The sequence below is a fragment of the Pteropus medius genome, unplaced genomic scaffold, assembly GCF_902729225.1.
Source record: "Pteropus medius unplaced genomic scaffold, Ma_sr-lr_union100, whole genome shotgun sequence".
In the NCBI taxonomy this organism is placed as follows: Eukaryota; Metazoa; Chordata; class Mammalia; order Chiroptera; family Pteropodidae; genus Pteropus; species Pteropus medius.
The window spans coordinates 19,104,238-19,118,818 of record NW_024347791.1 but is presented as its reverse complement, the minus strand read 5'-3'; the positions used below and the strand labels follow the sequence as shown (position 1 = coordinate 19,118,818).

Sequence of the window (14,581 nt, the reverse complement as noted above, 5' to 3'; positions counted from 1 at the left end):
AACAATTTATTTTTTCTCATGATTGTGTCTGTCGACTTCCCATTTGGATGGTTCCACTGCTGTCTTGCTTGAGTTGTTTAAGCAGCTAGACTGAGACTGGTAAGTTCAGGTGGCTTCACATACTGCCTGGGGACTTGGTGGCTGGGACTCTCCACGTGTATCTGATCATTCGGTATTTTAGCCTGGACTTCTTCTGTACTTGGCAGAGGGAGTGTTCTAAGAGGGAAAGGTACACATAGCAAGGCCCCTTGAGGCCGAGGCTCTGAAGTCACATTGAAGTCACATGATGTCACTTTTGCTTTCTGTTGGTTAAAACAAGTTACAAGGGCAGTGCAGATTTAAGAGATGTTGGGGGGGGGAAGTCATCTTTTGATAAGAGCAGCAGAGTCATTTTGTAAATAACTGTAAATGTAAATGAGTGGGCATAAGAGGGAAAATGAATAACTGGGGGCCATTTTTGTAGCAATCTACCACATAAAGATTACAATATATTTAGTGTGCTGGTTATAGATGTTCTTTCTGTTGTTCTACATTTTCATATGTTCTGAATTTGATAAGACTGGTTTTTTTTTTGGTGAAAAGAGTTGGCTTTTGATATGTCCTTAACAGTTACTATAGAATAGGAAGATGAAATCTGAACTACGGACCCTTTTCCTCACTAGTACAATTTTGTAGAGTAAATTGCTAGGCCCTTTGGAATCATTTAGTTGTTTTTAAATAATATCTAAAGACTTGGGTATTTTTGGAAACTGATCACCTCCTACAGAAAAGCATCTTTTTGCTCATGCTTTAACACGCTTCCTTGCATTGCCTAAAGTTAAAAAATCACCTGCAAAGCTTTTTACAGAGAAATAGCTGGGCCTCAGTCCAGACCTACTGAGTCAGACTTTCCAGGGGCAGATGCCTCACGATCCTCATCAGGTAAGTTTGGGAATAACTACAGAAGAGTAAGGTGAACTCACCTTTGGTCACTGTGCTAATGTACCCCTTGCCCCATTCTCTTGGTTAATCTGAAATTTAGTCTGATAGACCTGGTCACATTTGAAACATTTTTTGGTAATACAATATGTGGTTTATTATAGATTGAAGAACTTGGTTTGAATAGTTTACTGACCTAAACAAGATGTCACTGCAATGAGAATTGATATTGCTGCAGTAAATTATGGAAAAAATGCTTCAGTGTGATTAGTTTCCAAGTGTTGCTTAGAATATTTTTTTTTCTTCATCTAAACATATTTCTTCCTTGTTAGAAGTGGACTCATATTCTGAAAACAATTGGAATTATTTGTTAAAAAAAAAATGCAGTTGCTATGTAAATAGCATTTTATTGTTGATATTTCCAACATTACAAATTGCACTGAGATAATATGTGTAATTTTTGTGTTTTAAACATTTTTTAAAGAAATATGTCTCTTGCTTTTTGGAACGAATGTATGCCTGCAAAGTTGCCTTGTATAAGGAAAATTTCATTTTCTCTTGGACTTTGATGATAAAGCTGGGGATAGTCACTTTTAAAAACCTTAATTCCCCCCAATAGAATAATTTGGAAACCTACCAAGGGAGACAATAGACTTTTTAACAATTTATTTTCCCTTTGTACTTGGGAAAATTGTTCCCAAAATATCCTGTCATCTACAACTATTCAGGACCATAAGAATTTTCCCTATGTCTGTAACTTCTGTACTACAGCTTTATATACTTGAACTTTGCTCTTCTTTCTCTGGATATTTCTGATAACTCAGGAAGAGCTAGGTTATTTTCATATTTCATCAAGAAAGATGTCATTTTTAACTCTGAAATTTTAAATGCTGTAGTATCAAACCCCAAACTGGATGTTCTAAATTGGTCTGGTGTAAGATGTACTTTTATTTTTCGATGTCTTAAACATTTTTTTTTTTTACAAGTCTGCAAAAGCTGTAGAATGATTTGAGTTTCTTTTTAAGGCATACTATAACAAGAGTTCATAAGTTCTGTGTGCCAGCCTGGACAGTGACCATGGAAAAATAGATGCCTTTCTGCGCCAGCAGCTGTTGATGTGTGCCGTGCTCCTTGATTTTGCCATTCTGAAACACCACTATTAAGTCTGCATTCTGGATGGTGGACAGGCGGTGAGCGATCACAATGCAGGTGCGGCCTTCTCTGGCTTTGTCCAGGGCTTCTTGGACAATCTGTTGATAAATCAGAACAGAAGCCTTATCTTAAAAAATTGTACATATAAGTTTTAACATGAAGGGAAATTAAGCATTTTTATCATCTAAGCAAGAAAATTTATTTTTTGTTTATCTCTGAATCTTTGGCTCTATGCATATGTATTTATATAATTTGACATGTAGTTTTGTTTTTATAATAAAAATGGATTCTCACTGTAAATAATCACAAATATTTAAAATTTCTAAAAGTAATAGGTGATCATTTTAGAAAAGTTGAAAAATACTGAAAGAGATAAAATATTCTACCTCAAAATAACCACTGTCTAAATTTCTATTTACTTTTTTCTATGCTTACATTTTTTTTTTCATGGTTAACAGCACAAAAACTTCTATTTTACAAATTAAATGGAACATGAGATGGGAGGCCATACTTTTTCGCTTTCAGTATCCAGAGCTGATGTAGCTTCATCCAAGAGCAGGATTCGAGGTTGTCTGATGAGGGCTCGGGCAATAGCAATCCTCTGTTTCTGACCTCCTGAGAGCTGAGTTCCTTTATCTCCCACTCTTGTTTCATATTTCTGCAAGTTGCCATTAATAAAATTAATAAAGTTCTAACTCTGAATACTAATGCTATATCAAATAAACTTGTACTTCTTAACATTTGATAGTTCTATGTATAAGGAAAAAATATTTGGAATCAGAAAGTTCTATAACACCTACATAGGTGTCCATTTAACGTGTTTTCCATTTAACAGAATGTTCATTTTCAAAATCAAAATAGAAAACTAGTGATTTCAGATCTCAGTGTTATTCTGCAACAAAGTCTCAAATTCCTACCATTACCATGTCAGTTGATCTAATGTCACTGGAGTACTAAAAAGGTTAAATGTTAGTTTAAGCTTTAAATTTTTTTTTTTTAAATTTGCTATATACATATGACCCAATAGAGCCTAGTTTATTCTCTTAAATGCATTTATTCACCTAAATATTACTGAGTATCTGCTATGCTCAGAACTATGGGCTGTACAAAAATGAATTCAACTTTGTTCCTACCCTGAAGGAATTTATAATTTAAGATAAAAAACACATAGAGAGCATTCACTATAAGGTCAAGAAAGTACCAAATCAGTAGTATACACAACATTCTATGAAAGATAAGAGGGAAATAGAAATTGTGGAGATAAGGTGGGAGAAAGAAGAAAGAGGAGATAAATTAGATACCTTTGTAGAGAAGTTGGGAAGCTGGATATTGAGAGAACATTCTAAGCCAAAACATGGAATGTATAAAAGTACAAATTGAGTCAGTTCAGTTTAGAGTGAACTGAATTCAGTGTATATCATGTGAATTAACGTCCTAAAGTCCAATGTCAAAGCTTCAGTTCAAGCTGAAGCTTTAAAGTTTTTTCCATTCACAGTTAAGTCCAATACTTGACTGAAGTCAATAACTATATGTTAATGATCGATAAGGCTAACCAAAATGGAGGGTTTTAAATTTTGTGAATGTGATTTCTAATCATAGCACAATATATCAGTAAAAATTCAAGCTGTATTTCAGTTTAATCCAGTGGAACTGTAGATACTAGATAAGTGCCACAAAATGAATGATCTCTACCCTCAGTTTTAGGGATCTCAAGTCATTGTTCCAGGACCACTCATATGTACCAGTTACTGAAGAAAATTGTTTCATTGAACCCTTACCTTAGATATTTTTCAAATCCATATTGACTTCACGGCACTTTGGCTACAGGCATAGCAGCTACAATGAGGTGATAGGGAGTGTTGGGGACCATGGAAAGGAGAGTACGTGTCCTCTCCAAAGGAATACAATGAATCATTCAAGAAAAACAACCTTATACCAAAATTAACTCAAAATGGAGCACGGACATACATATAAAGTGTAAAACCATAAAACTTTTAGCAAAAAAAAAAAAAAAAGAAATCTTAAGACCTGGCACTAGACAAGAAATTCCTAGACTTGACACCAAAAGCCAATCTATAAAAAGAAAATTGATGAATTGTACTTCATCAAAATTAAAAATTTTGGCTCTGCAAAACACCCTGTTAAAGGATGAAAAAAGGCAACAGACTAGGAGAAAATATTTGCAAACTATATATCTGACAGAGGACTAGTAACTAGAGTATATAGAAATCTGTCAAAACAACAGCAAAAACAATTCAAACAGAAAATTGGCACAAGACATGAAGAGACATCTAACCAAAGAGGAAATATAGATGGCAAATAAATATATAAAAAGATGTTCAACATCACTTATCAATTGGAAGTGCAAATTAAAACTACAATGAGATATTAATATATGCCTATCACAATGGCAAAAAAAAAAAAAAAAAAGACACTGGAAAAACTGGCAAAGATACAGAGAGACTATCACTCATACTTGCTGGTGAAAATGTAAAATGGCACAGCCACTCTAGAAAACAGTTAAGCAGCTTCTTACATGAAATTAAACATGCAATCACCATATAGCCCAACAACTGCACCCTGGGCATGTATCCCAGAGAAATAAAAACTTAGGTTCACACTAAAACTGGTACATAAAAATTTATAGCAGTTTTATTCTTAGTAGCCCAAAACTGGAAACAACCTAGGTATACTTCAACAGGTCAATGGTTAAAACAAACTGGCACATTTATACTATGGAATACTTACTACTCAGCAATAAAAAGGAATCAACTATAGATACAATAACTTCAGGGGATTAGTTAGGAAAGCTAATTTCAAAAAGTCATGTACTGTATGTTTATATAACGTTTTTAAAATAGAAAATTACAGAAATGGAGAATAGTGGTTGCCTGAGGTTGGGGGGCGTGAAGGCAGGGAGGGGCGTGTGGCTTTAAAAGGGCAACATGAGGGATCTTTGTGCGGACAGAAATGTTTTGTACCTTGACTGCAATAGTGAATACATGACTCTACACATGCAATAAAATCGCATAGCACTAAATACACTCATATACAAATGCATACAAGTAAAACAGGAAATCTGACATCAGTGGATTGTGTCCACGTCAATATCATGGCGGTAGTTTTGCAAGATGTCATTGGAGGAAACCAGGTAAATGGTACATAAAATTTCTATTCTTTACAACTGCATGTGAATCTATAATTATCTCAAAATAAAGTGTTTAATTAAAAAGTACCATAAACCAAACATGGCCACAGTCTGAATGCAACCCCAAAATCACCAGTTTGCAACCTGAGATACGCTGCATTGACTTAGTATCACCTTATTTGCTTCTCACTACATTTGTATGAGATAGGACATAAGAAAAGTTGGTATCATGGAGTTCAGGGTCTTATCCAAGGTCACAGTGCTAGTAAATAGACACATTCCATTACAAGACTTTGTTGGAGTATAACTTCAGGAACTGCTTTGGGGAGAAAAAGTGTATAGTTGATTCTGATTTCATCCTAAAAAATTATCAGTTAACTTACATGGGGTAAGGTCTCGATGAAAGGATCTATGTTGGCTGCTTTGGCTGCATTCACAATTTCATCCTGTGATACAAACCGGCTATTGTCTCCATAAGCAATATTCTCAGCAATGCTGCAGTCAAACAGGACAGGCTCCTGGGACACAATTCCGAGCTGGGCTCTGAGCCACTGGACGTTGAGTTTCTTTGCTTCTTGACCATCTAAGAGCTGAAAACCAAAGTCCACAAACTATAAGAAGGGCTTAAGAAGAAAACAAAAAAGAAAAACTAAGCAGTAAGTTACTAGATTAACCATTTGGAGGATTTTGTTGCATTTGGGCATCAGTAGTTGGTGAAATAGCAAGCCTCACAGCCTGTAAGCACTTACACTGTTGGAGGGCAAAAAAGCCAATAAAATGATTTTTATGTTGATTAGGCTATCCCCTTCTTGGTCTAACTGGCACAAAATGGTAGCATATTTGGCACTGTCTTTCCACATTCCTTTCTGTCCTTACCTGCCCCTTGCCAGGCAAGTATACCACCTCTGCCTTTCTGCAATTAGTTATCCTACTCACATCTGCTGTCCTCGGAACTAATTTTTCATCTTGACTTTATCCCCCTCCTCCAGGCACATCAGAACAAAAGGCAGATCGGTAGCACAGCCCAGATTTTGAAAGTTGGTTATTTCATATCCACCTCTACCTCTTCCCTGAGAACTACCAGCCTAAACTTTTCTCTTTTTCACAGCACTAAGGACAAAAATTCAATGGAAAGTTAACACGCTCAAAGGGCAGTGTCTTTGGGAGAATGGTTTTGTTGGTGATAGTTTTATTTTTTATTTGCTATGTGCAGGAGGCATGATGCTTCTACAGGAGCCTTGTGATGTGGTGACTGAGAATGCAGCTTCCTGAAAGGTTAAGTTCACCAATTAAGGACTAGACATAAGTCTAACTAGTCTTGACCTCTCAATTAAGGAAGAAATTCCCACTGTAGTGTTAGCACAGCATACCTACAGACTGTTGAGCTGGTTTGCCTGCATTTATACCTGCAGAGCAATTGTAACAGTGGAAGCATAAGATTTCCCGAGAAGAAACAACTAAACAAGATTTAACACTTTGGTGACTCTCTAACTGGGGGTGGGCTCCCAGAGCTAGGTCAGTGGTAATTATCAATAAGAGCCAAGCCTTCACTTATGGAAGAGAGCCAGGGGCTAGATACTAGAAAATCATTGATGAAAGCCAAATATGAAAGGGCTGGAGGTGAGGATAAGAGTCAAAGCCAGAGAGCCTGGAGTTCAAGGTTAGAGAGAGAAGGCGAAGCAGAAGGAGGTGAGGAGGGAATAGCAGGCCTTTCCTGGGAGCCTGCTTAGAAATCTGGCAGGAGTTTGTGGCTTACCTTTATAAAACAAGAATTGAGAGTTCACTTAGGAGAATCAGGCTGGCTCAAAAGGCCCGTGACAGGGTAGAGGTCAACTTTATATTCAGCATTTTCTGAGCTACAATAAATTCCAGATGTTCTACCCGATTATCTCCATATATTTGTCTGACTATGGGAGACAGTTCAGGGTTTCTACAGTGTGGTCACTGTATCAAGGAGGATTACGATCTTTACTTGTCCAAAGTTTTCCATTATGGGAATATTGGTTTAGCCACTTAATTACTAATTTAAGAAAGTGTGCTCACCACTGTTCCAGCCAAGGGGTCGTAGAACCGCTCGAGGAGCTGGACCACCGTGCTCTTCCCACAGCCGCTGCTGCCCACCAGGGCCAGCGTCTGGCCCTTCTTCACCTGCAGGCTCAGCCCCTGAAGCACTGGCACGTTTGGCCGGGTGGGATAGTTGAACATGACTTCATTAAATGTCACATTTCCTTCAAACTTATCCTAAAAAAATTTTTTAATGTTGCTATTATGATGGATCTAATAATTATTGTAATAAAAACGATTATTTCAAGGAAACCTTACCAAAAACTAGGAGAGAAACATAAAACTCATAGTCATTACAAATGCTGGTACCAGTTTTAGTGATAGGAAGTTGTTATAGAAAATGGAAGATGGGAGATACAGATAGGGGTTAGTTTAGGTAGTCATATTACAGAGAGTTGTTATCTAACCTCAGTTTCTGGGTCATTTAAGATAAATATTTAGCTTTCTTAAAAGATGATTTTGAGGCTGGAGCCAAATCAGTGGCCAAAGGCTCAGAAGCTTGGGAAATTAGAACAGTTGCTACCTGCAGTCTCAGTGGACAGCCCTTGTCTCAAGCCCTGGCAGACTCTTTCTGTCTCCTTCACTGGGCATAGCAATTTTCTTATATGAAATACCTGGCAAAGTCCCGGAAAGATTGTGTAAGCCCCCATCTCTTCACCCACAGTGGTTTTTTTGGTGCATTAAAATGTGCCGCAGCTTGTGTCATGCTAAGAACACTTAGATCTAAGTTTGGGTTAACTTTGGAGATAGTAGAGTATAGGATTAGTACTCTTACTGTGAATAAAGTGGCCTCCTTACTAATTATAACCCAGTCACTATAAAATGTGATTAAAGCCAAATTGCTAGTTGCATTTGCATACAGAATTATATACACAGAGCTTCATGCAGAAATGACTAACAGTTTTCATGAAAATTATCCAGTTCCACTATATCTGGATTTTTTTTTTACTTTTGATGTGCTGAACTTCAAAATCCTTGAAACATCCTATAAAATTTTAAAATGCCAGGAAAGTTGGTCAAATATTAGCCCTATAAATATCATAAAGACAAATCAATGTCAGTGGAATCTCTTCATATTTATCCTGTGGTTACAATCTAGCAGATAGCAAACCTTTAGGAAAAAATTAACCGAGTACTACTCAGGCAGCAGAGAACTCACAGGCCGCAGACCTTCTTCACTATAGCTGTCAATCAAAGGCTGTCTTTCAAACAGCATGAATAAGTGGGCTGCAGAGAGTTTGGCTTTAGCATAGTCTGGAGCAAAGGAACTAGCATGTCCAAGAGCCACTGCACCAAACACAATTGCTGAAAACACCCTAGACCGGAAGAAGAAGAATTAAAAAATTAGCTTAGATAATCAGCTCCATGACGTTTGAAAGTCTAAAGGCATACCGCTAACCAGTATTGATTTTTTTTACCCCCACCCCACACAACACTCCCATGGAATTCTAGTAACAAAGGAAAGTTAGAGGAGAGGCAGATCATTGCTGAGAGTTGCTGTTTTCCTCTATGGGCTTCTGGCTTCCCTTATGAGCCTCTAATTTCCTAGAGTTAATGTAACTTTGGAAAGTTCTTCTCATTTATAAAGTGGCTTATGAGTGAATCTGACTTGTGATCTCGAGTAATTTTAATAGCTAGTTGTACCCTTTTGAGAGCTGAGGGAACTAAAGCACAGAGTGCCCCAGGGCCTTGATCAGCACCAGACAAGGAATGATATTTCCTTTTGATTTGTGGCCTTGACTTCCAGTTCGTGGTTTCCACAATCCTACACAAATGACAATTATCAATGTAGTAAAGAATTTTTGTTAGGGAAAATGAGCATTTACTAGAAATAGCTTTTCTCTTACAATTAAAATAATTATTGACACTGCCCTGAAAAAACAATTGTCCTAAGCTATTTTCAGTTATATATTCTTTAAAGAATGAATATAGGTTATAACAGCTTTTAGGAAGGGTTAAAGATTCTGAGGATATACATTTCCACAAAGTTATTTACTTCTGACATCAGAGCTCCCCCAGAGAAAGGGGAGGGGAGGAAAATTTCTATCTAATAATAATGGAGAACTTAAATATTTTATCTCCCAAACTTCTAAATCTAAGGTATTAACATGTGTTTTAAATACATGGGGACAAGAATGGTAGGTATAGTAAGTCTCTCCTCTAAGTACTTGGTAAAGTTGGTTACCAAAAATTAAATTTTAAAATAGTGATGAACAACTGACATACAGCTGCCTAGCTTTTCTGTACAGCCTGTCATCGAGCTTTAGCATGGAAGATTAAAAACACTGTCGTCCAATTATCCAGAATTTAATATTTTAATGGTAAAAACAAAACAACAAAAAAGCAGGACCAATTTTCTCAGTGATATTTTTCTAGACAATAAAAAAAGACTCCAACGTGTAATTCCCAGAGCCGGATATTTCTGTTTGACCCTCCAAAACCACTTTCTACTCTCTACCCATCTCTATTTTGTACCATCACAGTCTGTCAAGAAGCTGACCTTCATGGAATGCATCAAAAGATTTTCTTGTCCTCTGGCTTCTGATGGGGTTTGGCAATGCAAGGCACCAGCAGAGGATGGGAAGGCTAGAGGAGGGTGAGTCCAGGGTATTTGGTCGGCTTCTTTCTTGTCAGATTGTTGTGTTGTTGGTGTCCCTCCACTGTAGACCACAGAAGGCCTCTACACTGAGTTATGAAAACCTTTCTCTTCTCTTGCCCTTTAGGTTTAGGATCTTAGCAGTTCCTAGCTGGGAACCAATGAGGTGTTAACAGCCCCGCTGGGTGCTTCTGTCCTTAACACTTCTCACACCTTTGTAAATACATCCTCTAATAAACTTTCCCCTGTTATCCCATTTGCAGTGCCATTTGTTTCCTTTTGAGATCCTGACTGATACAAAGATTTTATGTAACTTTTTCATGGTTATTTTAATTTTGGATGCAAATAAAAGCCCTTAAACATTTTTACTTTCTTTGTCTTGACCCTGTTCAAAAAAGTTCACTAGTGCTTTAAAATCATCCCATTGGAATAGAAATATGCCAAGTGATCTTAAAAAGAATGGCTTTCCTTTCTCAAGACTAGACTGCAAGCTAATTGAATGTATTTAGCATATTTTGAAAGGAGGAATGCATCATTTCGTAAAGACCAGAGGTTAGTCTTGAGAACCAATAAAATAAGAAAGGCTGATAGCAAATGTTGGCAGAGTCATCCCAAGCCTGGTTACCAGAGAGACTTTGCCAGACTTCGGTCAAGCATTCCCATCCCATTGTCAAGGCCAGCTGTGGGTGCAGATAAATAGCAAGCGATTTAACCCTCAGTTTTGAGTCTATGGTCACCAGCAACTTTCTAATTATGATTTATTTCTGCCCACATTCTACAATAAGAAAATTTGGTGTCCTCTTGACTAGAGTTCTATGTACTACTAAAATTCTGGTTTATGATAGTTTTCATAAGCTGAGTTAATTTTAGCCCACTCAAATGATTAAACTGTACTTGGAGAATTGACAATATCAGATTTCTGTGGTTGATTCAACTCTGACCTCATCTTAGAACAAAAGAGGTTTTTTGCTGCTCTAAACTTTTGCATAGACCTATTGAAACCCTATTATAGAATAATCTTAATATTTTTAAAGTTACTTACAGAATAACATCTCTGAAGAGCATATGTCCATTCACAATGAGATAGGCACCAAATCGAAAACAACCAGCATAGGAAAAATACATAAATGCTTGTGAAATACTAAAAGTAATTCCATAGATGTGTGCCTTTCGCACAGAATTCCTGAAAAGCAAATTAGTGTATTCATTAACCATTTCTTCGACCACTCTTAGCACTGTGGTGTGGAAAGAGCACAGCTTTTAAGTCTAGTTGACCTGGGCTTAAATTCTGCCTCCAGTTATAGTTGAGTAAGTGACTTAACCTTTCTATATATCTCTTCTTATTTGTACAATTGTGATAACCAGTATGATGTGGAATTGTTTTGAGAACTAAATAAACAATATAAATGTCTAGCATAGTACCTAGCTCATAGTGGTTATTCAACTGATAGTTGCTATTATGACATGTTGATATCTGATAACCCAGAAATTCAAACTCTATGATGTAAACATGATTATTGTGTCAAAAATATCAAGGATGTCAAAGTTAGGATTAAAGTTTGAATTGTCTGAATGTGATTTCTTTAATATTACCTTGTCTTCTGTGACTAGTTATAGTCTCTTACGTCAAAATTCATGTTTCAGATTCAGAAAAGTAGGGTGACTGAGGTTTCAACAGACACATATCAGAAGTTCTTCCCTGAGCTAGATCCGACCAGGTCCAATATAAATTTTTTGTACCATTTATAATTAGACCTTATGCTCTACTCTATTAGTATAGCTACTTTATTATTATAAATCCTCGAAAATAACAATTTATTTACTCTCAGATTAGAAGGAAGGCATTTGCCAAGAGGGAAAATTCAAAGTATTACTGATTTAGATGGTTTAATTTATGTGCTGTAAGCGTGGCATTAAAATATTTAATATTACTGAAAATTTACACTGCTACTGAATCTTTAAATTATAATCAAATTAGAAACTAGTTCCAGCTTTCTATTATCCCCTAATTCTCATTAAGTTTAAAACAAACCATAAGGTCACAGATAATAATACATATATATTTATATGTCAAACATCAAATGGACAGAAAAATATAGCTGCATGAAGTATATACATACATAAGGAGATGAAATAAATTGAGAATTTCAACTATCCTTTTACAAATTTGTAAATGCTCAAACTATTGTACTAGTCTACAGGGTTATAATCTAACTTGTATTTAATTTTGTTGGTGTTAAAATATATTCATTTATAAAAACAGGCCCTGGTTGGAAACAAGTGGCAAATAGTACCACTGGAAGTTTCTTGAATTGCTCAAGTATAAACCAGTAAAATAGGCTATGTGTCTTTGCTTTCAGAGCAGGTTGGATCTGGTCCTCATCCAGAGAACAAATGGAATACAGTAGTCCCCCTTATTCATGGAGTTATGTTCCAAGACTTCTAGTGGATGCCTGAAATCACAGACAGTACTGAACCCTACATATTTTATGTTTTTTCCCTATACATACATATTTATGATAAAGTTTAATTTATAAATTAGGCATTGTAAGATATTAACAACTAATAATAAAATAGAACAATTATAAAATATACTGTAAGAAAAATTATGTAAATGTGGTCTCTCTCTCAATATATCTTATTGTGCTGTATTTCTCCTTCTTATAATGTTGTGATGTGATAAAAATGCCTCTTTAAGAAACTGGACCACCTTCTTATACCATATACAAGAATAGACTCGAAATGGATTAAAGACTTAAATGTAAGACCTGAAATCATAAAACTTCTAGAAGGAAACATAGACAGTAAACTCTCTGATATTGCTAACAGTAATTTATTTTCGGACATATCTCCTCAGACAAGGGAAACAAAAGAAAAAATAAACAAATGGGACTACATGAAACCAAAAAGGTTTTGTACAGTAAAGGAAACTATCAACAAAACAAGAAGACAATTGACTGAATGAAAGATAATCACTTATGATACATCTGATAAGAGATGAATATCCAAAATATATAAAGAACTCATACAACTCAACAACAAAACAAACAATCCAATTAAAAAATGGGCAGAAGAGCTGAACAGATATTTCTCCAACGAGTAAATACAGATGGCCAATAGACATATGAAAAGATGCTCAAGATCACTAATCATCAGAGAAATGCAAATTAAAACCACAATGAGATATCACCTGACACCTATCATCAATAAATCAAAGAACAAGTATTGGCGAGGATGTGGAGAAAAGAGAACTCTCATACACTGTTGGTGGGATTGCAAATTGGTACAGCCACTATAGAAAGCAGTCTGGAGGTTTATCAAAAAATTAAAAATGGATATACCTTTTGACCCACCAATTGCACTTCTGGGTATTTATCCAAAGAAAACCAAAACAATAATTCATAAAGATCTATGCACCTGTATGTTCATGGTGGCACAATTTACAATAGCTAAGGTATGGAAGCAACCTAAATACTCATTAACAGACAATTGGATAAAGAAGTTATGGTTCATATATACAATGAATATTACTGAATTATTAAAAAAAAATGAAATCCTACCATTTACAACAACATGGATGGACCTAGAGTTTATTATGCTGAATGAAATAAATCAGACAGAGAAAGATAAATACCATATGATTTCACTAATATGTGGAATCTATGAAACGAAAAGAACAAACTACTCAAAAAACAGACTCACAAATATAGAGGACAATCCGATGATGGCCAGGGGGGTTGAGGGGCTGGAGGCTGGGAGAATGGGGTGAAGGGTTAAAAAAGTACAAATTAGTAGTTGACAGATGGTCACAGGCATGGGGAGCATGATATAGGGAATGCAGTTAGCATTAATGTAATGGCTAGGTGGAGAGCCAGAGGAGAGACAGAGCAGAGCAATTAGGGAGTTCGTTTTATAAACTATATGAACATCTAACCAATGTACTGTATACTTGAAACTAAAAATAAAATTAAATCTAAAAAAATTTTAGCAGCTTCTAAATGCAAAAAAAAAAAATGCCTCATTAAGTCAAAAACTTTTACCTTTCCACTTAAAGTAAGCACTTTCCAGCTTCTCTTTGGCATATTAAAATTGCCAGCATCATTACTCTTGAGCTGTGTGGCTACTATTAAATAAAATAAGAGTTACATGAACACAAGCACTGCAATAGCACAACAGTCTATCTGATAACCAAGACGGCTACTAAGTGATAATGGGTAGGTAGTGTATACAGCATGGATATTCTAGAAAAGGGATGATTCATGTTCTGGATTCCTGGGTGGGGCAGAGCAGGATGGTGTGAGATTTCATCACACTACCCAGAATGGAGCTCAATTTAAAACTTATGAAATAGGTGAAGTCCGAGATGGTGGCACAGGAAGATTCTGAACTCACTTCCTACCACAGATAACACACCAAACTTACAACTACACATGGACCATTTCCCTTGGAAAATTATCTGAAAACTAGTTAAACTGCTGCTTTCCACAACAAAGGATAAAAGGACCACATCGAGACAGAAGAGGCAGAGACACGCTCTCACAAAAACCCACCCCTGGTGTGGTAGCAATAGGGAGCAACCTCACCAGACAGATACTTCTAGAAGAACAAAGAGTTGGTGCTCCACATCTGGCATACTAACCCTAAGAGGTCCACTGGAGAAATGAGCCCTTAAAACATCTGGCTTAGAAAACCAATGGAGCCAA

At 36.3% G+C, this 14,581-nt stretch overlaps 1 protein-coding gene across 4 annotated transcripts in view; it reads right to left on the bottom strand.

Annotated features, from left to right (window-relative positions):
* Positions 1-1,797: 1,797 nt before the first annotated feature.
* Positions 1,798-14,581, bottom strand: part of ABCB4 (ATP binding cassette subfamily B member 4) — a 67,967-nt gene continuing 55,183 nt past the window's right edge. For 3 of the 4 annotated variants that reach the window (XM_039878212.1, XM_039878211.1, XM_039878215.1), the window contains 6 exons: positions 10,921-11,061; positions 8,442-8,598; positions 7,262-7,459; positions 5,602-5,808; positions 2,582-2,728; positions 1,798-2,168 (listed from right to left, as the gene is read on the bottom strand). In XM_039878212.1, the coding sequence (XP_039734146.1) occupies positions 1,962-2,168; positions 2,582-2,728; positions 5,602-5,808; positions 7,262-7,459; positions 8,442-8,598; positions 10,921-11,061 (1,057 nt within the window). In that variant the 3' untranslated portion in view covers positions 1,798-1,961. The remainder of the gene's footprint in view (positions 2,169-2,581; positions 2,729-5,601; positions 5,809-7,261; positions 7,460-8,441; positions 8,599-10,920; positions 11,062-14,581) is intronic. The other variant, XM_039878214.1, reaches the window with a different exon arrangement.